This window comes from Vicugna pacos, chromosome 25 (genome assembly GCF_048564905.1).
Source record: "Vicugna pacos chromosome 25, VicPac4, whole genome shotgun sequence".
Taxonomy (NCBI): Eukaryota; Metazoa; Chordata; class Mammalia; order Artiodactyla; family Camelidae; genus Vicugna; species Vicugna pacos.
In genome coordinates, this window is record NC_133011.1 from 27,627,966 (window position 1) to 27,653,064 (window position 25,099).

At 42.4% G+C, this 25,099-nt stretch overlaps 1 protein-coding gene and 1 long non-coding RNA gene across 10 annotated transcripts; one reads left to right on the forward strand and one right to left on the reverse strand.

Moving 5' to 3' along the window:
- On the forward strand, positions 1-25,099 carry ZNF572 (zinc finger protein 572). Of its 8 annotated transcripts, none has more exons than XR_012064212.1 (4): positions 1-369; positions 3,183-3,285; positions 3,689-3,769; positions 4,365-4,815. XR_012064212.1 is itself a non-coding variant. In XM_072949693.1 (4 exons), exons 3-4 carry the CDS (start codon positions 20,958-20,960, stop codon positions 23,175-23,177), a joined length of 1,599 nt encoding a protein of 532 aa, XP_072805794.1. In that variant the 5' UTR covers positions 1-369; positions 3,183-3,285; positions 20,923-20,957; the 3' UTR covers positions 23,178-25,099. The 8 variants fall into 8 exon arrangements, 4 of the variants coding, with proteins under 4 accessions (XP_072805794.1, XP_072805793.1, XP_072805795.1 ...); XM_072949693.1 differs by lacking the exons at positions 3,689-3,769; positions 4,365-4,815 and adding exons at positions 20,923-21,036; positions 21,658-25,099; XM_072949692.1 differs by lacking the exons at positions 1-369; positions 3,689-3,769; positions 4,365-4,815 and adding exons at positions 389-2,323; positions 20,923-21,036; positions 21,658-25,099.
- Positions 15,314-18,774, reverse strand: LOC140689307 (uncharacterized). 2 transcript variants are annotated; one of them, XR_012064216.1, is made up of 2 exons: positions 18,184-18,774; positions 15,314-16,354 (listed from the first exon to the last, which is right to left on the reverse strand). It is a non-coding gene; the product is annotated as an uncharacterized lncRNA (long non-coding RNA). The 2 variants fall into 2 exon arrangements; XR_012064217.1 differs by lacking the exon at positions 18,184-18,774 and adding an exon at positions 16,662-16,731.

Below are 25,099 nucleotides of genomic sequence, written 5' to 3' on the forward strand. Positions count from 1 at the left end.
ATGCCAGCTACCAGCAGAAGCTTTGAAGAGCCCCTCTCTTATTTCCACTCTTTTTTTCCCCTCTGTCATGAGATCAGCATATGCTAGATATAGGCTGCTTCTACTAGCTGGGTCCCCTAGTGAAGATCGGAGCAGAGTTTCAGACAACCTATAAAGATCAAGCAATGTGATAAACCCTCACTGTTGTCAATCACCAAAATTTGGAGGCCCATTTGTTATTGGAGCATAACTTACCCAAAGCCAACGGATTTAAGCAATTATGCCACTGTCTTGGAAATATCTATCAATTCTTGGGGACACTAAGTTCCTTGAGCAAGTACTATTTTTGAACTATCTTTCAACTCCAGAATCCAGAGTGCCTGGCACATCGTAAGTAACAAATGAATCTTTGATGACTGGCTGGATGGATGAAAGGAGGAATGGATACTGTAAGTTCAAAATGGAGCACAGATTCCTCAGGACAGAACCATGCACTAATAAATCCCACATGGACACCACTGTGGGTTCTGATTTCATCAATTCCACTGCTATCCAAATAATCATGTAGGATTATCTTATATAATATTCTAGCTCCCACTACCCAACTCTGCACTTCTTAAAACATCATCTCTAGTTCTATTTGTGACTCCATCAGTTAGCAATGTCTGTTGACTAACCACTAAGACTCAACAGGAGACATGACCCAATAGCTGTCTGCCCTGTCCCTGATCTCTTAAATACAGCTGACCCTCTCACCCACTGTGCCCCTGTGTGTGGGAGAAAGGCAGGTTCAGGCAACAGCTCTTGGCCCAAGTATTCTCCAAGAAGATACCACGATGGTTCCTCCTTCTTTCGCTCCTTGCAGTTTTCTGCATGGTTCCATGGGAACAGTAGAGCATCATTGTTCAGAGAACAGTCTCGATAGAATGAGAAAGATCTTGATCAAACCTTGACTACACTATTCACATGGCATTGATGCCATTTGGAACTCTGGAACTAGAATGGCCCTTCCCAAGTTTGGCCAAGATGAGCAGACCTTCACACTCCTGATTGGATGCAGGCTAGTGCAGAGAGATCCATTTCTTGAATCCCCTTTTCCATCTCCAAACCCATGGTCACATTTAGCCTGTTTGCTGTGACCCTGAGCTCATCAACATGGCTGGACCATAGTCTGGGAGTCAAAATATGCAAATTGAAAGGGTTTTTTTAGGAGACTTTTCTTCTTGCTCCTCCTCCAGCTCTGACAGTAGCATTTCTCCAGAATCTGCCATGAAGAACCTGACCTGAAGCTGTCAGGGCATGTCAGCCGTCACCTTCTGTGTCATGAAAGTCCTTCAGAGTTGTCAGGAACTTTTCTTCCCTGGCACCTGCCTTCCAAGCCATGACCCATACAACACTGTTGGCTGTTTCCAGGGGAAGGAGAAGTAGCCATTCATCCCATTTTTTTTCCTTCCTGCCCCAAATGATCAACTTTCAGCACTTTTTTCTTCTCTGGAGCTTTGTTCTAGTTCACAGCCAGCACCTGTGGGTTCAACCACTCCCTTCCTCTGAGGAATGCTGTTGACAGAACATATACAAGACAATGTACCCTAGCAGTGAAATGCCGAGGTGTTCTCCATGGTTTGACACCTTCACCTAAACTTTGCATTAAGATCCTCAGACTTTGCCTCTTTTCTAGGACAGCTCCACCAAGTTGCCAATGGATTAGGAAGCCCTTCCTACAAAGCCGCTCATAGACTGCCCCCTACTGAAACCTGTCTCTCTCTGGTTCAGTCTTGACCCCTCTCACAGGCTACGTCCACTGTGGTTGGACCTTCTCCCCTGACTGGCAGCTGGGTAGGGGGTCAGTGCCTCACCAGTGAACACCACCCTCCCTTAGAAGCTGTAGGAGTCAGGCTACAGACTGGGAAGTGGCGGGGGGGATGGGATGGTGAACCGTAAGACAGTGTGGACAGTATGGCTGGTGGCCTAATACACATCTGTTCTAATAAAGCTTATTCAACTTAAATATCCAGTGACTTCATTCTGATTACAACAGTGTTTTTCCGAGGAAACAGAAATACAAATGCAAAAGATAATTCTAAGAAAGGAAATTCCATGACTTGTTTCTACCCGAACATTTTTCAAGTGATTCTGCTCTTAGAAACATGGGGAAATTCCAACGTGGATGCTAAGGATCCAGCACACTCTGGGCACAGGAAGAAGAAAACTTAGTACACTGACTGTGTGCTGGACCCTGTTCTCAGCACTTTTCCATTTATTAATTCATTTAAACCTCCTAAAAGCCTATGAGATAGGTTCTATTATGATCATTCCCACATCACTGAGGAAGAAACTAAGGCACGTAAGTATTAAATAGCTTGCCCAAGTGGCAAAGTTGCAGAGTGGCAAAGCTGGCTGTCACGTGTTATCATCATCTTTTATGTGCAAAGTAGCATCAGTTGAGTACCTAGGTACTCAGTCCCCTAATTCTCTAATTGAATGCTCAAAAATCCTAGGTAGGTATTATCAACTTCTGTTCTACAGATGAGAAAACTGAGATTCCAAAAAAAAAAAAAAATCAGTGACCACCAATGTCACAGAGCTAGCAAGCCAGGATTTGAATGCTGAAGTGGAATCCCACCTTTTCAGGTGGCTGAACAATAGAAAGATATTACTTTCCCAAGGAGATGAGAAGCAGCAATTTTCTGCACAGTTGCTCCAGGACAGGCTCAGGGCAGGAGTGGATGTGAACCTGGACAGGGAGGCTGGGTGCTGCCCAGGGTCCTAGCAGGCGGCTGCCTGCGGGCTCCGGAGCTTGGCCAGCAGCCTATTTTCACGCCCATGACCTATTTTTGTTCACCCAGTTAGCTCTCTGACCTATTTCTTTCCTGAAGAATTATTTCATAATCTTCGCTGAGTAACTATCCCACACTGAGCACAACACTCATGAACATGGAGATGGGGGGCGAAAAAAAAAAGTCCCTTCAAATGATGCAGAGCAATAGCCACAGTCCAGGTAGAAAGGCCAGGAGGGAAATTAAGAAATGTCTCGGACCTGCCCTTTCTCCTGCATTCAGACTGGTTTCCTTTTTACAACAACTGACCCAAATCATCGGCAGTTGGGGGCCTGGATTGCTTGACCTGCTTGTCAGCTGGTCCCTCTGCATCCAAAAGTTTTTGCAGTCTCTTAGGATAAAATCTTTCTCCCCCCTGTTTTGCAGCGTGGCATCTTCAGTTCCTCGAGCTGGCTCCCGGTTGCCATAAAACCCGCTGTCCGTGTCGGGTCCCACTGCCCAAAAGAAGCAAAGAGTGAGTCAGACATTGGTAAGTGATGTAGAGGTGTTAATGCGGCAGTGCAATTTGGTACTGTTGGGAGAGCTGAGCTATAAAACGCTATGATAAAAGGGGCTGCTCCTACAACTAAATAGGTATAATTAGATGTAAAAGCTCCCTTTTCCTCTCCTTTCAGATTCTCAAGCTCAAACCTGCTGATTCTGGTGTTTCCACCCCCCTCCCCCTGGCGGTGATCCTCCCCACTCCCACGCCTTTTTTTTTTTTTTTTTTTTGCTGCTGGCCCTGGGACCCTGGCTGCTTTTCTTCTCCTTGGCGAGCTGCCTCCTCCTCCATCCCTCAAGGATCCTGACCCCCAGCTTAAGGATTTTATAGAACAGGAGGTTACAAACACAGCAAACATAGGGAAGTGAAAAATTCCGCACTTCTCTTACAGACATGGCCCCTGGTCATTAGCCCCTGGCTCCCTTGCAAATGCTGATTGGAAGCTGCCTTGGACCAGCACTCAGCTCTGAAGGTGGGGCTCACCCACAGTCACTCTCCTGGCCTGACTCCCACCCTGCGATTTCAGCATACAAATCAGAATGTCTCACTCCCTCTGCCGAAGACTCTCCCCTGGCTTCCCTGAGTTTAGAGCAAGCTCTGGGCTCCTTTACCTGGGCCTCCAGGTCCCCTGCAATCTGGGCTCTGCTCTCCTAGCCTCCTCTTTACCTCTCTCCTCTTCAGCCTGAGCCCCAGCCTAGCCTGGCCCTCTTGCTGTGCTTGGAACACCTCCAAGTCCGCCCACCTCAGAAGCTTTGTACTGGTTAGTCCTTTTCCCTAGCACACTGCCCCTGTCTACAGGGGTGACGCCTTCTCATCTTGCGGGTCTCAGCTGAGACAGCCAGACGCAGTGTGTGATTCTGAACCGGATTCTTTTGTTGGCATCACTGATACAACCTGAGTAGAGTTCTGAGGATAGGATACTAGTAACTAGTGATGTTAACTTCCTGATTTTCATGCTTAATTTTTGACTATGTAGAAAAATTGTTGAAAAGTCAAACTGACAAAGACAAGCATTGAGGTAGCTTGCCTCCAACATGGCTGACCTCCCTGGATTCCTTCTCCCCTAGACACACGAGCCAGAGTTGCAGCCTCTTCCTCTGCTCCCTTGAATGTGTCCTGACTTGTGGCTGCTTTGATCAATGGAATAGTGCGGAAGTCAGGCGGTGTGACTTCTGAGGCTGGGTCCTAAGGAATCTGGCAACTTCTGCCCGTGTCTCTCAGAATGCTTGCTCTGGGGGAAGCCAAGTGCTATGAAAAAAGTGAGAACCCTGAACCCTCCATGCTGTGAGGAAGCCCAGGCTAGTCACATGGAAGGATTGTGTAGACAAAGATGTCCTCTGACTGCCACCCTCTGAGGGGCACCAAGTAACCACTGCCCTGCTGAGCCCATCGGGCCCAGAACTCTGAAAAATAATAATCAATTGTTTTAACCACTATGTTTTGGGTTTGTTACACGTTTATATACAAGAACAGCAGTTATATTTGAACAGTAATTAAAGTATGGATATATGTATGTAAGCTTCTTGATGTTTCTCTCTCTCTCTCTTTTTTTTTTTTCGCATTAAGCATATATTGAAGTTGTAATTAAAGAAACCATTTACTTTTCCCCTGGCACTCATTACCTTGTGTACCTCCCAAGATATGGCTGTATCAGCTAGACAGAATACACGACACACCATGATATCCATAGCATCTAACACAATGGTTGGATACAGCAGATGCTTACTATTTATTGAATAATTGATGTATGGGGGCACATTGAATAAATTCTCCCAGGAAGAAAGGTTATTTATTTGTTTATCCATTTTCAGAGAGTTTTTTTTAACTTTTTTTTATTGAGTTATAGTCATTTCACAATGCTGTGTCAAATTCCAGTGTAGAGCACTTCAGCCATACATGAACATACATATATTCATTGTCACATTTTTTCTCTGTGAGCTACCACAAGATCTTGTATTTATTTCTCTGTGCTATACAGTATAATCTTGTTTATCTATTCTACATTTTGAAATCCCAGTCTGTCCCTTCCCACCCCCTGCCCCCTTGGCAACCACAAGTTTGTATTCTATGTCTATGAGTCTGTTTCTGGTTTGTATTTATGTTTTTTGTTTGTTTGTTTTTAGATTCCACTTATGAGCGATCTCATATGGTATTTTTCTTTCTCTTTCTGGCTTACTTCACTTAGAATGACATTCTCCAGGAGCATCCATGTTGCTGCAAATGGCGTTATGTTGTCGTTTTTATGGCTGAGTAGTATTCCATTGTATAAATATACCACTTCTTCTTTATCCAGTCATCTGTTGATGGACATTTAGGCTGTTTCCATGTCTTGGCTATCGTAAATAGTGCTGCTGTGAACACTGGGGTGCAGGTGTCATCGTGAAGTAGGGTTCCTTCTGGATTACTTAGAGAGTTTTGTGTTAGTCTGGCATCATGCTTTTTTTTAAACAACTAACTCTATGCTCTTTTTAAATAATCCCCTTAAAGGAGCTTAAAGACACCAAAAAAGTGAGGCCATGTGTTGAAGCTGTGGTTTATTGCCTTTCCCCCCCGGATTGATTTATCTCTGCTTGTGATTTTTCTCTTCTGCCTCCTTCTCTGACTTCCCCACTCTAACTACGTAGACATTTTGCCCCCATACCTCTCCCTTTGTACATGTCTAAGAGAAGGCTGCAAAAAAGATAAAATTATAAACTGATCTCTTTAGGGAATAAAACTTAGGTGAAATATTAACAGCTCAAATCAATCAATATATATAAAGAATAATACTTATGATCAAGTAGGATTAATTTCAAGAATACAAGGATAATATAACACTAGAAAATTGGTTAATAAGTATGTTTCATAGGTCGAAGGAGAAAAATATGATCATCCTAATTTTTTTTAATTTAGTTTTCTTAAAAACTGGATCTTGAGGAATGCTTCCTTAACATGATAAATATTAATATTAAATGAACACTTACTGAGCTATAGTGTATGCAAAGCACTGCATTAAGTTTTAGAGATTAAAACATTAAATAAGACAAGTTCCTGCTCTCATGTACTACGTACCCAAAATATGCGCTATTAATCACAAAACATTACCAGTCTCCTTTTCTGCAAGTAGACCTTTGACTTCACAACTGGGAATTAATCTGAAAGAAATGTTTCAAATTAAGATATTTTCATAATGTTCATTGCAGTGTAATTTTTGGTAGCAAAATCTCTTAGTGTCCAATTCTAGGGGGATAGTTAAGGAGATTTCTTCATATTAACTCAATGGGATATTATGCATTCACTAATGAGTTTCATTCAGTACTCACAATGTGCTAACAACCTAGCACATAGACTAAATTCGTTCAAAGACAATGTAGTAATATTGAACACTGTATATGCAGTAAAATTAGTTCTAAAAAGTGTAACAGTTTGTCAACATTTTGGATCAGATAGTTCTTTTTGGGGGACACGGATTTGTCCCGTGCGTTGCAGGATGTTTACCAGCTTCCCTAGCCTCTACCAGGGGGCCAGCTGCGTACCCCCACTGCTTAGTTTTGACAACTAAAAATGTCTCCACACTTTGCCAAACGTTACCGGGGGAAAAATCTGCCTTTGGCCAAGTATAATACATACTCAACATATGACACAATTTTCCATAAGTAATGTGACTACAACTCATATACAAGTGAATAAAAAAAATGGAAGAAACAATGAGGAAATAATACCTATTTATTGACGGAATTCTGGTTGTAATTTCTTTTCTCAGATTTTCTGATTATTTGAGCAGTAACCATACCCCATTTTAAAGTTGTGATTTCTGAACAACCAGATTGAGGAAGAGCTCTCATACCAGGAACACCAGCAGTTCCCCGGCAGGGCCAGCTCCCCTTGGTGGGCTGACGTGCGGGCTTTCTTTCCCTTACGTAGCTCCTGAGTTCCAGCACTCCACAGAGAGGCCTTGGGTACCTGCATGTCTCACTGTGTGTGTATATCAATATCATCAATTTCTGTTTACAGCAGTTCCCAGATGACTCTCTTTGTAATTTCTGGTGCACCTTTGATACAAGCTGTGATAGTTAATTTTATGTGTCGGCTGGGCCATGGGATGCCTAGATATTTGGTCAAGATTATTCTGGATGTTTCCATGAGAGTAATTTTGGATGAGGTTCACATTTAAGTCAGTAGACAGAGTGAAGCAGATTGTCCTCTAGAATGTGGGTGGGCCTCATCCAATCAGTTGAAGGCCTGACTAGAACAAAAAGGCTGACCCTCACCTGAGTAAGAGAGAATTCTCCTACCTGACAGCCTTGAACTAGGAAATTGATGGTTTCCCTGTCTTGGACCCAAACTGAAACATTGGCTCTTCCTAGGTTTTAGGCCTTTGGACTGAGACTGGGATTAAACCATTGGCTCTTCTGGGTCTTCAGCTTGCTGGATCAGTCTGCAGATCTTGGGTCTTGTCAGCCTCCAGAATGAATAGGAGATAGGTAGGTAGGTAGGTAGGTAGATAGATTGGGGGGGGGGATTTATTATAAGGAATACATATATATATACATATATATATATATATATACATATATACATATTTTAATATATATATTATTGGTTCTGTTTCTCTGGAGAACCCTGACTAATACACCAGCAAAGATTCACCTCTAGGTCCAAGGACTGGGCCTTTCTAGAGAAGTCCACAGCAATATATCACCAGTCCTGTAAATTCATCAGAATCAAACACAAGCACCCACCAGTCTGGTTTCCATGTCTAATTCTAAAATAGCTTTGACCTTGGGCTGGCCCACTATGTTGCTTATCCCTACTCAGATCTGACCTTCCTCAGTGGGTGAACTAACAGTGAGCCTTTATGCTTAATGAAAGGTGGCCTTTCCCTTTGATTTTTCTTTTACTTTAAAGACATGATTTTGGCAAACTGTCTACATATACCCCAGAAACAACTTCAACTTGCTTTTGTATTGATTTCATTTCTCCACTTTCAGCGTTGGACCCTGATAGAAGTCAGCAATCAGCAAGACAAAGCAATGCCCTGCTGTGTGACTGAGAGAGGACAATTCTTTCCTAGCCCATTGAGCTTTTTTTTCTTTTTTCTTTTTTTGGAAATGCAGCAAAAATGTACTCTGACAGATGCCTTTGGCTTCCTTTGCAAACACAGCTATATAGAGTGGTCTCAAAAAGGTGATGGGGCATTGCTTTAGCTGCACTGGTGGTGGAGAACAAGTTAGACAGGCCCAGCACACAGTGACACCACCCATCACCCTGTCACATTGTAGCCTTAGGGTGCCCATGAGCTTTCAGGGGCAGGCAAACTTACTTCATTTTTCCAAATATCTAAGTGTTTCCAGAGTATGTTACCTTGTGACACAGGAGGGAGTTGTTAACAAACCAGGCTCCTTTGCCCTGTCTTGTCTGGCAGCCAGCCAAATACTGAGACATTGAGGTTTACAGCAGAGAAAGAGTTTATTCGCAAGGCAGCCAGGCAAGGAGACAGAGGAACAAGTCTCATATCTGCCTCCCCGAAGATGAGGGGCTTGAGGTATTTATGGGACAAAGAAGCAGGGTGGTCTTAGGCATGGGGAAAGGGGTTTGGAGGTAGAGAAAAAAAGGTAACTGGTGTTCTGTGCAGACATACCTGGGTTACATGCTTCTTTGTGGCATACATGTTCAAAAATGGAGGCACTCTGCCTGATCTAAGGGTGGAGTTTTGGGCCCTTTGACATCAAAAAGTCATTCATTGGACAACTGCACAGACCCAGTTCTGGGGTCGGTGGTCCCAATCAGTCTTGGATGGCTTGAATTGTGCAGAAGCTGACTCCAGTTTCCTGGAAAATAGCTTGAGCCTCCCCCTGCCCCGTTACTATAGTGGCCCATACGTCAGAGGCCTTATCTAAAAGGGTAGTTAAGAAGTCTGGTGATGTATTACCTAGGCTGCATGAAGCTTGAGGGGTATGCAATTTAAGAAAGGAAAAAACAACTAAAGCAGGCTTAGTTGGTAAAGGCAGGTTACAAGCAGAGAGGTTTTTAACAAGCTGTTTCCTTTCTGCTGTTCTGTAAGACACACTCAAGGACTTCAGTTAAGGCACCTGCTTCCGTTAACCCAATGGGGTATGATTTCAGAGTCTACACTTAATAAGCTGAAATTATGAGATCATAGGACTGAAGACATTGTTCTCAGCAGAACCCAGAGAACTCTGACCAGGGTCATGCTATTGAAACAGGCTAGGTAACAATGGAAAATAAACTTAGCCAATCCATGCTTAAATTTTCTTCTCTGTCATATCTGGCCAACCTATTTGGTAGAGTATTTGTGAGAATCAAGCAAAATAATAGCAACAATAATAATAGAAAATACTTACAGGGTACTTATTATGTGCCAGGCACTGTTTTAAGCACTTTACAGATATGAACTTATTCCAGTGGTTAAAAAAAAACATTAAAAATTATAAAAGCATTCTGCAAAGGTAATGTGTTGTTAGGACTATAATTAGTAATCATTGTTACCGTGCACTTTTGCATCAGTAACTGTATCCAGAAGCAAGTTTTGCCATAACTGATATTGCAGTGACCACTGCGATATTAATGGTGACCAGTAAACAAATGATCTAGCCAGCCAGAAGCCTCATGGCCTTATCCACATGATAGAAGCCGCCTTTCCCAGCAGAAGGACACAGACACTGATGGTACCCAAGCTGCTTGCTGGCCAGCTGTCAGACCGTACATTGTCCAGGCTGTTTTTTCTGACCATTCTCACAGCCTCTTAATTTCTGTTCTGCAGAAGCCACATCATTTTTCCTTCCTCTCTTATTGATTACATATTCCAAGGACTGGTCATCTTCCTTGAGCTTTGGGGTACAAACTGATCAGACACAGTTGCACAAAACAAAAAGAGAACTGGATCCTGATTCCTTGACCCAACCTGGTCTGTTTATTGAACTGTGTTGCTCAGAACTGAAAAGGCCCTTACTTTCAAAGAACGAGACGAAGATGTATGTCTCCTGCCAAAGGAAAAAAGATGAGCAGGGCAGTGTGCAGAGCACCTGTCCCCTCTGCTGTTTCCCTGTGATTAAGGTCTCCGTTCACCCGAGTATTCCCGAGACAGTCCTGGTTTCCAGTTATTGTCTCAGAATAATTATTCATAGAGCCTCTTTCACTTTCCAAAGTGTACTGGTTTGGGTGATTAATCATAAGGTTACTCTATTTATGAACCACTGTGGGGTGCTGCATCTGAATATAGTGCAAGACACACAAAGAGTGGGGGCTGGAGGGTCAAGACCATGGGCTTAGGCAACTCACTTCCCCTCTCAGAACCTCAGTTTTCCTGTCTGCACTATGGACATGGTTCCTGATCTGTTCTCTTCACAGTCTGGTGGTGAGGAATAAGTGGCGTATTGGTCTGAAAGCACTTGATCAGTTTTGCACCATTAGACAGACAAAAGTTCTTTTTATGATGACAATACAGATAATCCTCTTATTCAATAGCTTCCTAGGAGATTTCTCCTTTATGCAGATGAGAGAATCCAGTTTAGAATAGGGACTGTCAGAGGTGATAAATGACCTGGTTGGCACATGAACTTAACATTATGCAGATGTCACACTGTAAAGTGCCACGCCCTTTGTGGATTTCCCCTCCCTCCTTCCCTCTCCCACCCTGATAAAGAGTCTCCATGTAATTCATCCCAAAGGAATAAGATTGATCTTTCTGGACACTAACAAAGAACTTCATGGCCACAACCCTTTGTGAAAATGCACCTTCCTGGTCACTTGGCTTGATGTTTCCTAGGACATTTATTCTTTTGTGGCAAAGAAAAGTCCCAACACTGCAAAAAGCTGGTGCTCTGAATACACAGGATTTCCCGAAAGAAGTGTTTTCCAGCACAGAATATTCTGCCTTCTTTTCACTCATATGCGCTTCCTACGGAGATGATGGATGAGGAGGTATGACTTCCTTCAGGGATCTGACATGCTTGTCTGAGCAGCTCCACTAACACTCAGGACCCATTAGTTTCCACTACTGAGAAAGGGTCATTGTTCTTGGAAAATATCCCCAGGTTTGCTTGCCAGAAACGAGCAAGCACCCAGTGCATCAGTTTTATTTTATTTGTGCACTTTCTGAACAATTAGTGGCCCAGTGCCATTAGAGATGTCATTTGTCACACTATGAACTTTGCAAAGGAACACAAAGGAAGCAAACGTGGAGAGCGGAACAATGAGCAATAAGTCGGAGATGCTCCTGTCCTTACATCTTTCAGGATGTGATTTTATGAAGTCAGTTCTTAGGATTTCCTCTACAAGTAGACAAATCCAGTGAATGAATTCAAAAGCTTTAAAGATATCCTCTCAAATTGAATTATTTCTTCATTTCCTCCTCCTTTAGATGTGAAAGAGAGATGAAGAGAAAAGAAAACCTCATTCATTCAATAAATATTTATTGAGCTGCCAGGTACTGATTCCGACGCTGGAAATATAGCAGTAATTAAACAGACAAAGAACTGCTTCATGCAGTTGACATTCTAGTCAAAGAGGAAGACCATAAACAAGGAAACAAGTACAAAACCGAATGTCAGGAAACCATAAAGGATAGGGGTGCAATTTTTAGACAGGGTGGCCAGGGAAGGGAGGAGAGGGTAAGGGTTCCCCCCTTCCAGTGTTACTCTTTTCAAACTAAAACTCGTCCACTTCAGCCAAAGGGCTGCATCTTCTATCTGGAACTCCCATAGGAAGAACTCTTTGAGCCCCAGAGCAGGCCCTGGATAATGCTAAAAGACTTTAAATAATCCTCCCTCAAGAGGAGAGCTTGGCAAAGAATCTAATTATTGTCTTGCAGCAAAATCTTATTTTTGAATGTCAAAAGCTAAATATCACCCCAGTCTGTCTCTTTGCAGCCCCTCAGTAATGAGCTGTGCTACCCCTCCAAGCAGATGAACGGCTCAGGTGAACTGAGAAAAAAAAGTGAAATGCACAACCACGTGAATAATTTTAAAGCTATCACACCCTCACAATTGCGAAGTTGCTGTTGAGTGCCAGACGCTGCACTATGCCAGCTCCTGACGGGACAGTGGTAAAGAAGACTTGTCACCTTGCCTCCAAGTTGCATCTAATGGAGTCCTCTATAAGATGAAAAGCTGGGATCAGATTGGTGTTTCTGAAGGGGATGCTGTTGGCGTTTGGGGCAGGACAGTTTTGGAGGGGTGTAGAATATGCCATCCTGCATTTGGTAGGGCACTTAATATTCCTGTTCCTTGCTGTCTTAGTTTGCTAGGGCTGCCGTAATGAAATAACACCAGCTGGATGGCTTAAATATCAGAAATGTGTTTCTCATCATTCTGGAGTCTGTAAATCCAGGACAAAGGTGTTAACAGGTTTGATATCTGCGAGGCTCCTCTCCTTGGCTTGTACGTGGCCTTTTCATTATGCACTTGCATCCCTTGTGGTTGTTCCTTCCTCTTATCAGGACATCAGTCCTATTGGATTAAGGCCCCACCTTTATGACCTCATTTAACCCAGATTACTTCCTTACAGCCCTGTTTCCAAATACAGTCACTTTGAAGGATTAGGATTTCAACATATGAAATTTGAGGGGACACATTTCAGTTCACAGCACTTGCCCAACGAAAGATAACCAAGTATACTCCACATATTCTCAAATGTTTTCTAGACTCCTTAGAGGAGTTCCAATGCTCTACAATATTCAAAATATTTCCACATCTACTTTACATAGTTACAAATGTCTGTTTGTCTGCCAATCTTGGGTGACACTTTCTGATGACAGGTGAGATAGTTTTCTGAGAAAAGCGTTTTCTTAACCAACTCCAATAGAAATGCAATGCATGACTTATATAACTAGGTAAAGCTGATAATATCAACCCTCTTTCAGAGTTTGCCAGCCCTAAATTAATCTACTATAAAACACAGGTAGATAGACTTACAGTGTTATTTATATATTGTATCCCTACATTGAGTACATTTTTTGGACAAACAGTATCATAAAAACGAACAGCATTCTGTTCTGAGATCTAAAGTAAAAAGGATTTAATGAGGAGTTTAGGGGAAGGAAGAGTCTCAGGGGAATTAAAAGAGAAATTCTAGATAGAAGGAGACAAGGCATGACCCCTCCAATGGAGCTGCAGGTAAGATATTAAATGTGTTAATCAGGATGTCTTTGATTTGTGATTTCCGTTTTAACACTAGCCCCACGTGTTGAGTAGTTACAGTGCCAAGCATAGGAATATGAACACTCCATATATGCTACCATTTGGTTTAATATTGTTAAAAGGCAATTAAAACATAAGGCTCATTCTGCTGCTCTTCACTCTTCGTCAGCCTCCTCCCCCTGTCCACACAACTCTTGATCCAACCTGGAGACAGAGCTACAGGCCAATGAGAAATGGTGCACTGGCCTAGGAAAGTGACAGCGGGAGAGCTGGGGAGGGGACACATTTGAGAGTTATTTAGAAGGTGGGATCAGCAGAATTTAGTCACTGGTTGGTTATGGGTTAAGGGAAAATGAATAGTCAAATACGGTGCCCGGGGCAACTTGTTACCTGGGGATGGCATTCACTGCAGAAGAAAATACAGGAAAAGTAATGGGTTCATGAATTTGATTTTGTTGAGGGTCTTCACTCCCTCTACCTTCTAGAGGCTTTGTACGTTTCTGAAGCTCTTTGTGTCAGTTTCCTCAACATGCAAAAAACTGGAATACTAATTCCTACATCATACAGGATGGCTGTGAGGCTGAGGTGAGAGAGCCTGGGCCATGGAAGGCACTGATTGAATATACCTCCTCTTCACCTTCTTTCCTCCAGCCAACTCGGGGTCTGTGATCCCCAGATGCTCTTCAACCTGATCCTTGAGTATCTCAGCCCCTACAGGGATGGGGGAAGGGACAAAAGGTAAAATACAGAGGCCGAGTGAGGTAACACCCGGTAGGAGCTCACTAATAGTAGGTCAGTCTGAAATTGGAGGGCAGGTGCAGAGTTGGAGGTAGGGCGCTGGTGTTGGAAAGAGCAAGTGGAACGATGTCCTGAAGAAATTTTGCTGCTTTCCCAGTCCTGACTGGTAACCACTCTGCTTTCCAGCATTTGGTGTATTTAGAAATGAACTCAGGGCTCACAGCCATAGACCAGGCTTTACAATGTGTACTCACACCTCACATTTCCAAATGGTGTCCTCCTCTTCTGGGTTCCTGCATAATTTGAGACCAATTTTGCAAATTTCTGCTTTATACAGCTTTGTGGCTCCAAGAAATAGATCTGGCCCTACCAACTGGAATTCTCTTCCATCGCCAGGAATGTGGCCTGCTTAATCTTGATCTTTTGTCTTCTAGGGGAAATGGGCTTGCAGTAGGGTGGGTGCCAAGATAACATTGGACACAACTCACCTTAGAGAAAACCTTTGGCCAAAGAGGAGACATGACCCTTAATATTCTGAAGACTGGCTGTTCTGCACCCAGAACAATAGTCTCTCCTCCTCTCTCTCCAGTAATTAATTCCATAATCCTTGATTACACTCAGGTTTATTTTTGTTAAATCTAATTGATACAAGTATTACTTTTATGTTTGCATCAAGACTCTTTGCGATTATACACGGATGGATTACTCTGCAGCGTAATTTCTATTTTGTGGCAGTTTCACCAAACAGCTGCCTCTGGTGCCACCTGCTGTCACGGTTTAGAATCTTGAGCAACTAATGTGACTAGGGAAAGAGCCATCGGAGCTAATAGCAGAGGCACAATCTAGGCTCTGCTCTGTTGAGCGCTTTGACTTGCTGTAACACCAGAATCAAATCCATACAGACATTTCTTTCCCCCCACAGCCCATATACTCAGCCCTCCCACCCACCTTCAGAAAAGACGTTGCAATTTCCTTGGTATCTATTTCAATAAAGCAATCCTCTGTATTGGGGATCTATGGTTTTTGGGTTTCTGATATCTTTGGTGCTCTGTGCCAGCTCATACTCTTTCCCTAAGCGAAGTCTCTACTCTTGTTATGGAAACGACAGGCCAGCCAAGAAACAAGCACCACTCGGAGGGTTGGAGTACTCAAGATTTATTATGCCGGCGGGCTCAGAGGGGCTTCTGCTCCGAAGCTCTAAGCACCTCAAAGAAGTGTGCATGAGGTTTTATAGGGTTAATTACAAACTTGGGGTATTTGGCCAACGGGCATGGAACAGCTTTAGCAGCATCATCACAAAAGTAGAGGCGGGGAGGCAGCAAACCGACATTCCAAGGCCAGATATGTATCTCTGAAAATCCAGCTGGCTAGCAAAAAAATCATGAGAACGGAATCAGCAAATCAACACTTATTAACTTAGATTTACACATTAGCCCAGCAGAACTCAGATCAGTAAACCAACACTTGTTAAACTTAGAGTTACGAGTAGGCCCAGCCCAGCTTTTCCTTCACAGTCTACCTGGCTCCACCTTGGAGGTGCTGAGTCAGGGGCACAGGTATTGGGAGCAGTGACTGTTTCAGTCGCCATTTTCTGTACCTATCCCAAGGCCAAACAACGCAGGGAGAAGGGTGGGGGAGGATGATGAAGAGAAGAAAAGGAGCCAAAGATCTGCTGAAAGCACCAGAAAGCCCACCACTAAAAGGAATAAAAATGACCCGCAGAACTCTGGAAGATGGGTATCACTGCCCCCGAGTTATTGAGGCTTAGAGAAGTTCAATTTCTTAGTTAAGAGTTACAAATCTTGTATGTAAGGCCATGAATTTGCTGATTAGAACATTACACTGCTTCTCACCACAGAGCTTTGCACCAACTGCCAATCAGTGATCATTTGACCCCCTTCTCTTTTAAAATGCAAATATCCCTACAAAGGCAAGAACCTGACAATGGTCAATTCAATGTGAGCCATTCTGATCATATGATCAGATCAGAACTGTATTAGTCAGCTCAAGAAACAAAATACCATAATCAAATATCATATACTGAGTGGCTTTAACAATAGAAATCTATTTCGTTACGGTTCTGGAGGCTGAAAGCCTGAGATTGGGGGCCAGCGTGGTCGGGTTCTGGTGAGAGCTGTCTTCTCTGGTTGCAGATGGCTGCCTTCTGATTGTGTCCTCAGCTGGCGTGGAGAGAGAAAGAGAAAGAGAAAGAAGCAGATTGGTCTTTGGTGTCTCTTCTCGTAAGGGCACTAATCCCATCATGACGGCCCCATTCTCATGACCTCATCTAAGCCTAATTCTTCCTTAAGGCCAGAAATGTCCTAAAATTTAGATATTATCTTTTTGCTAATGTAAGAGAGGGAAAAAATAATTTTTCTTCTCCCCTTCTAAGTTCTCAGTTGGGGTCTCCAGAACAACAAAAACAGCAACAAAAAACAGATTAAGAAAAGAAAAACAAAGAAGAGTTATTAATGCATAATCTCATACATGCATGGGAGAGACTCAGGCAAAGAGTAACTCAAAAAGGTAGCTTAGCTCTCTGGCTTATATAGCATCTTCAACAAAGAACAATGAATCAGTAGAGAAATGATAAGACAAAGGAAGATGGTTTAGGCTTCCAAGGGCAGCAAACCTTGGGAAAGTAAATATATGGCAGGGACCTAATGGAGTAATGTTTGTTTGTAGATTCATCTGGTGCTGAGTCATCTCCAGCAAAGGAGCATTGATATTCTGCCTTTAGGTAGAAAAGGAAGAGGGCAGTGAGAGAGCTTTTTCTGTGTTCTCTGCTGCTTTATTTTTTTCTTCACATCAGATCATGGTATAATTTTATTTTTTAAAAATTTACTTTATTTATTCATATTATTATTTTTTTAAAAATGGGGGGGAGGGATTTATTTATTTATTTTCAGAGGAAGTACTGGGGATTGACCCAGGACCTCATGCATGCTATGCATGCACTCTACCACTAAGCTATACCCTTCCTCCTGTTCTCTGCTTCTTAACTGCCTTCAGCTCAAAATAATTTTTATGTCAAAGGGGCACATTTTGGGGTGTCATATTCTGGTTCCTGTCAACAGTAGCCCATGTTTGTGGCTTAGTAGTTTTAATAGCCTGTTTCCTGCCAGTAAAATTTGGGGATTCCCAAGCCCTCTTATCAAGTTGTGCTGTCTCTGTGCCTCTCAGTCCCAGCAAGACATTTCAGAAATCTTGAGGCCTTTGTTAGGTCAATATATAACTCATTCTGTTAAACAAAAGTGACACTCAGCAATCTTCATGAGCTAAACCCGTTTCTGCCTTGGCCTCTGTGTGATTGCTTAGGGTCAAGGCCCTTAAGACTCTTTGGTATTTGATTGTTCAACAGAGAAGCTCTTCAAGACAAACCCTTAAGATCTGTAAAAGGCCTTTTGTGATTTGCTGACCCTTATTTAGACCATGTTTCCCTAGAAGCCCCGGATATTTGAACTTTTCCCAGAAGCTATTTCTTAATTTTAGCATGTTTGCCATCTGGAGAGGTAGGATGAGAAAAAAAAATTTTTTTTTCAAATGCAGCAGTTTCTAGCTCCTATATATTCAAGGGCTGGTTCTCTATCTTCTCACTCTTCTCCTGCATTTTATCATAGGCAGTGAAAAGAAGCCATGTGGCACTTTTAATAACTATCTTGAAATCTCTTAGGTTGGAAAAGGTATCAGCAAAATACTACTGATGAGTAGGCTGTCCATATGTTGTAAGTAAAATATTACTGGAACATGCCTATTTGCTAATTTGGCAGATAGCTGCCTTTGTGCAATTATGGCAGAGCTGAGTAGCTGTAACAGAGATGATATGCCCCACAAGCATGAAATAATTACTCTCTGTCCCTTTACAGAACGTGTTTGTTGACTCCTGGCCAAGATTATTGAGTTCAGTAGGTATACTTCTTATTTTCCACGTTGGCACAGAAGACAACACAGTGTTGCCAAATCTCTGCCACTGTGTGACAAGGACCTCTTTCCTCCTTCTTCCACTTACCCTCACTTTCCTTTAATCCCTCACTGACAATCTCCTCAAGGTCCTTATCATGCAGGAAAACGATGTGGGGCTTGAGGAGGGCTGAGTCCCAGGTCTCCGCTGAGCCCCTGGGACAACGTGCCCTGCCAAGTGTGGGTCCTTGGCTTCGCGCAGAAAAGAATTCAAGTGCGAGCCACCGTTGATTGTCCATGGCTGCGTAACAAATTCATTCCAAAACCTAGGAGCTTCAAGTAAACATAGTTATTTTATGATTTTCTTTCATGGTTCGGGGTGTGTGTGTGGGGTAACTGGAGTCCTCTAGGGGGTTCTCACATGGGGTCTCATGTGGTTGCGGTGTGTTGTTGGTTGGAGCTGAAGTCATTTAAAGGCTTTCTCCCTCAAGCCAGAATAGCTTCAAGTGGCTTCTCCTAGTGATCTGGGCTTCCTCGCAGCATGGAGTCTGGGTTCGAAGAGCAGGCATCACAAGAGAAGTTGATGCCTTGATGGCAAGGAAAAGTATAAGCTCCAATTAGCCCTCTATTATAAGCGGCCTGACAAATGTGAGGAATGAGTATCAGAGTCGGCAAACGACAGATGGCACACGGAAAGGAAATCCACCAGCGCGCTCCTTCTTGTCCGCGATCCTAAGGGTTAAAACCAACGAGAGCTGGCCGTCGCTGTTTCCTAGAGAGGCTCCCGCAAAGCCCGCTGGGGACGATAGGGTGACTTCCTGTTTCTGTCTCCCGGGTTTGGGAGTTGAGGATCGGGGGTTGGTAGGGTCAACAGGAGAGGGGTCTCCTAATTCCGGGACAGCTGGGCCTGCTGGGGGTGCGGGGCGCCTTGTGTGTAGCCCCCAGAACAGTGAGTTCCTTCTCGGGGGGAAGGGAGCTGAGGGCTGCGGGCCGGAGGAACGGAAGCTGCACCTCCCAGCCTGCAGAGTACGTTCAGGAGAGGGGTGCCGCTGCCGGCAGGTGCGAAGGCCCAGCATCTCGCCGCACCGGCCGCCGCGCCACCCTCTCCTGTGGGGTCCCCGGAAGGACCGTGTCGACTGGAGACGGTCTGCTCTCCTGGAACTTCACCCCGCAGTGCACCCAGCCTGCGCTCCCTGCTAGCACTTCTTAGAGCTAAACTTCAGGCAGTGCATTTTCTTAGGAAGTCTTTTTAATCCAAGCACCGTCCCATCCTAATCACCTTTTTGCTGTAGGACAGTGAAAACAGCCCTTCTCTGTGGAGGAACAGCTTAAGGACAGTCTTTTAATACCATTTATGGCCTTGAGTTTGCTACCATGTTGCTTAGCCAGTGTTCCTGAGGATTCCTTTGTTACCAAAGTTAATAGTTTCTTAGCAGGGAAAATGGTATCACAGGTATCTGTTACCTAGACTCTTGCTTCTTTTGTAAAGACTTTGATAGAAATGTGTAACTCAGAGAGCAAAGCGTATTACTCCATTTGAACAGCTTTACTCTTTTCTTTTTTCTCTTTTTGCTTTCAGGTATATTCCCTTCCCCCTCAAACACTGGGAATTTTTGTAATTTAGACGAGTTTCATTTAGCCTGAGAATTCTTAGGGAATGCCAGCTCCCTTTATATAAGGTCTAGGGATATTAATTGATTTTCTAAAACTCCAGTCAATACACTCCAGAAGAAAGGACCTGATCATTTGCAGGTTGGAGTTACCCCCAGCTCTGCTTCCTGCTCTAGTTCACTGTTAAATAAGGGTGTGAAAGTCGTGTCCAAACAGGCTTGGGACTGAATCCTGATCTACCACATTCTGCTTGTGAACTTTGGGAAAGTTCCTTATTGCCTGTTTCGTTAATCTATAACATGCTGGTTATTGTTTATACACTTCTGAGGGCTATTGTGAGAATTAAATGAGAAATGTTATGTGTTTAGTTTACTGCGTGGGCACATTATAGACAGTAACAGGATGAAAATTATAAGTACGCCATCTTTTGTTTTCTGTGTGTGCCTTTGTATATCCTTCTTTTAAGCTCTCATTTTTTCCTGAACTATGCTATTCTTTATATCCCCAAATGGATGCCAAGTCCATATATAACCACCTTTCAGTGAAAGATAACATTTCCAGTCCCATAAAGTAGGTCAGGGATTGTAGTTGGGTCCAGAAAATAAAGTTCAGACTGAAAGGGATATTGGGATTATGGTAGAGAATAAAAGTTTAGGAAGGAGTTCCCTTGTTAGCCTCCTTTTTATATTTAGAGATAATTGGCCATAATTACTCTAGCCCTGCTTTGTCCTAGTTTCTTGTTAAGAGTTATATAAATCCTGACTTTCTTTTGAAATTGACTTCAGAGGTTTCATCCTTCTGTCAAGGACCCAGTTATTCTTTCTACACTAAACGGAGTTCTTTTTAGCTGCTTCTTATACTTGCATATTGATTCCTTAAAGTCTTAGTATTGGTGCCTTTTTTTCAATTAAAAGTGTTTCTAAGTTCCAGGTGGACAGTGAGTATTAGTATTCATTCTATTTCTGAAGCTTGATCTTCAGACTTTAATGTGAGCATTTAGTTTTTTAATCATTTCCTTAGGAAAGGTAAATTGGCTTAACCCTTAATTCTAAACACTTGTGTCTGAGATAAGATTTTTTTTTTTTCTAACAGGACTTTTAAAGTCTGTGTTTCTTATTTCAGTATGCTCCCCAGAATATTATGTGCTTAGAATTGTTATGTTGCAATGGTTGGGAAGGAAGGAAGAAAACCAAATTTTAACAAATGCCTCCAAACATAACCTGTTTTCCTTCTGCAGGATTTCTGATCCCTAACCTGGCTGTGACCATTGTGATGGAGCAAGAGCAAAAATTGTTGGTCTCAGATTCTGATGGCTTCACGGAGAGGGAGAGTATGAAAAGCATTTTTACAGGTGAGGGATCAAGAAGATCCAAATCCTTTGAAAATTCATCACAAGATGTGCTATAGAATGTGTGGAAAGAACAAGGAATTAGAATGAGACAAACTTTAACTTGATTCCCTGCTGTGTCATTTACAAGCTATGTTAACTTACAGCTTCAGTTGTCTTATCTTTAAGAAATGTGAATGATAATATCTGTCTCACATGTTTTTAGGATTATTAATACACTATATGCAAAGCTACTGTTCTCAAGTAGTGGGTATCATTGTTATTTCTGTGTTTGCTCAGGTTTTATCTAAGGTTTTGTCTAGTTTTCACCTCTATTCACTTTCTTCCCTACTTAAAAAAAAACTAGAATAAAATTTGATGAACTTATTTTTAGACTGATACCTCCCTTGGCAATTGCTGACAATTACTCAGATACTTCATTAGTGTTGTTATAAGTACAGAAAAATTCACCTGCTTCTGATGAACACAGAGAGAAAAAGAAGTAAAACTAGCTTTTAAAACTTTAAAAATATAAAATAGCTTATGAGATTTGAGTTTGTTATTTTCTCTTCAACTGAAATTCAGAATTTCTTTCCCCTGGCAGAGACTGGGGAATGTGTTTAGAGTGTTTGTTTATTCTTGCAGGAGGTGAAAGTAAGAATAATTTGGAAACTGTTCAACATAATAACTCTAAGGCAGATAAACTTAAAGAGAGAGCCTCAAAGTGGTCTAAAAGTGACTGCCCACAATATTGTAAGCATAAAGACACAAAAGAAATGCCATTGACATGGTCCCAAGAAGGTGAGATTGAGTGTGATGATTCCTGTGAGAATCATCTTGGCAACTCAGAGAATCAGGAAAATTCTACAGGAAAAGAGGAGGAAGAACCTAATCACCGGGGATGGGACTCAGGAGAACACACCAGGGCCTCTGTCCAGCAGAATGCATCCTTCCGGGACAAACCCTACAAATGTTCTGAGTGTTGGAAAAGCTTCAGTAATAGTTCTCATTTGCGTACTCATCAGAGGACCCACTCAGGAGAAAAGCCTTATAAATGTTCTGAGTGTGGGAAGTGCTTCAGTAGCAGCTCTCACCTGATTCAGCATCTGAGAACACACACAGGGGAGAAGCCCTACCAGTGCGGCGGATGTGGGAAAAGCTTCAGCAACACCTCCCATCTTATTATCCACGAAAGAACTCACACGGGAGAGAAACCCTATAAATGTCCTGAGTGTGGGAAGAGTTTCAGCAGCAGCTCTCACCTTATTCAGCATCACAGGTCACATACAGGTGAAAAACCGTATGAATGTCCAGTTTGTGGGAAATGCTTCCGCCACAGTTATGTCCTAGTAGAACATCAGAGGACCCACACTGGAGAAAAACCTTACAAGTGTCCCGATTGTGGGAAGAGTTTTAGTCAGAGTTCTAGTCTGATCCGCCATCAGCGGACACACACAGGCGAGAAGCCCTACAAATGCCCTGAGTGTGGAAGAAGCTTTGGTTGTAATTCTACTCTAATGAAGCATCAGAGAATACATACAGGAGAAAAACCCTATCAGTGCACAGAGTGCGGGAAGAATTTCAGTCGAAGTTCCAACCTCATTGCACACCGGAAAACACACACAGGAGAGAAATCCTATGAAAGTTCTGAATATGAAGAAAGTTTGAGTCCAAACTGCAATGTGATAGAAGAATGCAGACCCCAGCCAGGAGAGAAGCCATATAAATGTTGCGAATGTGGAAAGAGTTTTGGCCTCAGCTCCCATCTCATTAGACATCAGAGAACACACACAGGAGAAAAACCTTACAGATGTTCTGAGTGTTGGAAAACTTTCAGTCAGAGTTCCACCCTGGTGATTCACCAAAGGACGCACACAGGAGAGAAACCGTATAAGTGTCCTGATTGTGGGGAGTGCTTCAGCCAGAGCTTTAACCTCATCAGGCACCGGCGGACCCATATAGGAGAAAAACCTTACAAATGTGCCGACTGTGAGAAATGCTTCAGCAGAAGTGCCTACCTCAGTCAGCATCAGAAAATTCACATAGAAAAATCTTCTGAGTCTCCTGAAGTTGACAATTTTCCTCATGAATGGACTTGGAAAAACTGTTCTGGGGAGATGGCCCTCATCTCTTCATTTTCAGTCCCCAGTTCATCTCCTTCCTGAGTCCCAAAGTCTGTTTTGTTTTTTTCTTTTCTTTTCTTATCTTTTCTTACTGGACCATTATAATTAAGGTGTTCACTGATGATGGTATTACAAAGTTTCTTTGGTTTGTTTGCCAGAACATTTGGGGAAAAATCAACCCCCCAGCTTAGAGGATGGGAAGACCCCGATCACGAGGTCATTGGATCTGCCCAGTGAGAGATACTGCCAGTGCTGGAGAAGAAGAGGAATGATTTTTAATTTAAGGTAAGCTAGGAAAGACTTCAAAGGAACACATGAAGAGAAGTCCTGGGGGACTGAAGCTGGATTGCCATTAAGTTTCCTTACTTCCTTGCCTGATGGAGTGGCAATAGATGCTTACTGGCCTCCGGGACTTACCCGGAGAAAGATTCTTTTTGAACAGATAGTGTCATTCCCTGGCTATTTGGTTAGGTCTTAAGGAAGAAAAGACTAATTTTTTCCAAATGCTTTTTTGTTTGTTGAAAATTAAGTTTTGTAGTATCCAGAACTGCACTGTCAAGTATAATAGCCACTAGCCACATGTGGGTATTTTAAGTTTAAATTTATATTAACTAAGAGGAGGTGAAGTTTAAAATTGAGTTCCTTGGTCACACGAACCGCTTGCTGAGTGCTCAGTAGGCACACACGTCTGGTATTAAATATCACAAAAAGTTCTTTCAAGATCATCATTCTTGACAGGTGTATTTCCTGTAAGAGTATAGGAAACGTGCTTTGGCGTTTCTCTTCTCCAAGAGGAATTTCAGTATAGAGTGGAAATGGGATAGAGTTTTGAAGGCAGAGTCTAAAGATTGGCTAGTCTAGTGATGGCATGTTTTATGTTCAGCCATCTCCATTATTTAGTGTCCTCCACACATTTTCAGTAGCAATACAGCCCCAAACTTTCCACCTTGTGGATTCTTTATGACCAGCCTCAGGGACCCTGAGGAATAAGGTATTATAAAAACACAAGACTATATTGTGTTTCAAGTTTGTAGACTATTGAAAACACTTTTATTTGGTTCAGCCTTCTGAATTTTTTGTTGTTGTTCATGAAATAAGGGATTTAGTTTAAGTCAGGAAAGAACAAAATAGAAGTTCAGTTGTAGTTAATTTGCATCTGAAGAGATTAACAACTGGCACAGTTGATGTCCTGTCACCAGCCCTATGCTGTGTTTCATGACTGCCCACAGTGACATGAAACCTGTCCCGCAGACCTTGATGTCTACAGGAGCACAGATGTTCAGACTAGGTGGGTTAGGATGGACTCCATTACTAAAAAATTGGCAAGAATCAGTCTCCTTGGATTGAAAATTAGGAAAACAAGAGAGATTTGTCACTTAACAGTGGAGAATTTAACATAGTCAAATTTAATCCTATTTGAAGCCTTTGCCTCACTTTGGTTAATCAGCAAATAGTTTCTTTGTTTAGCTCCAGAAGAAGTAAATGTTCTGTTTTTCTTGGCAGCACAAAAGATTCAGCACCTGAATAAGTCAAATGTTCTTATTTACAGCTGATTGGCTTGATAGGCTTCTTTTTAATTAAGAAAAGACTTTTTCCTGTATTCATTTTTTTTTCCTACTCAAAGTAGGGGCTTATGTTTTGTTTATTTATTTATTTATTTATTTATTTAACATTTTTTATTGATTTATAATCATTTTACAATGTCGTGTCAAATTCCAGTGTTCAGCACAATTTTTCAGTCATTCATGGACATATACACACTCATTGTCACATTTTTTTCTCTGTGAGTTATCATAACATTTTGTGTATATTTCCCTGTGCTGTACAGTGTAATCTTGTTTATCTATTCTACAATTTTGAAATCGCAGTCTATCCCTTCCCACACTCCACCCCCCGGTAACCACAAGTCTGTATTCTCTGTCTGTGAGTCTATTTCTGTCCTATATTTAGAGGCTTATGTTTTA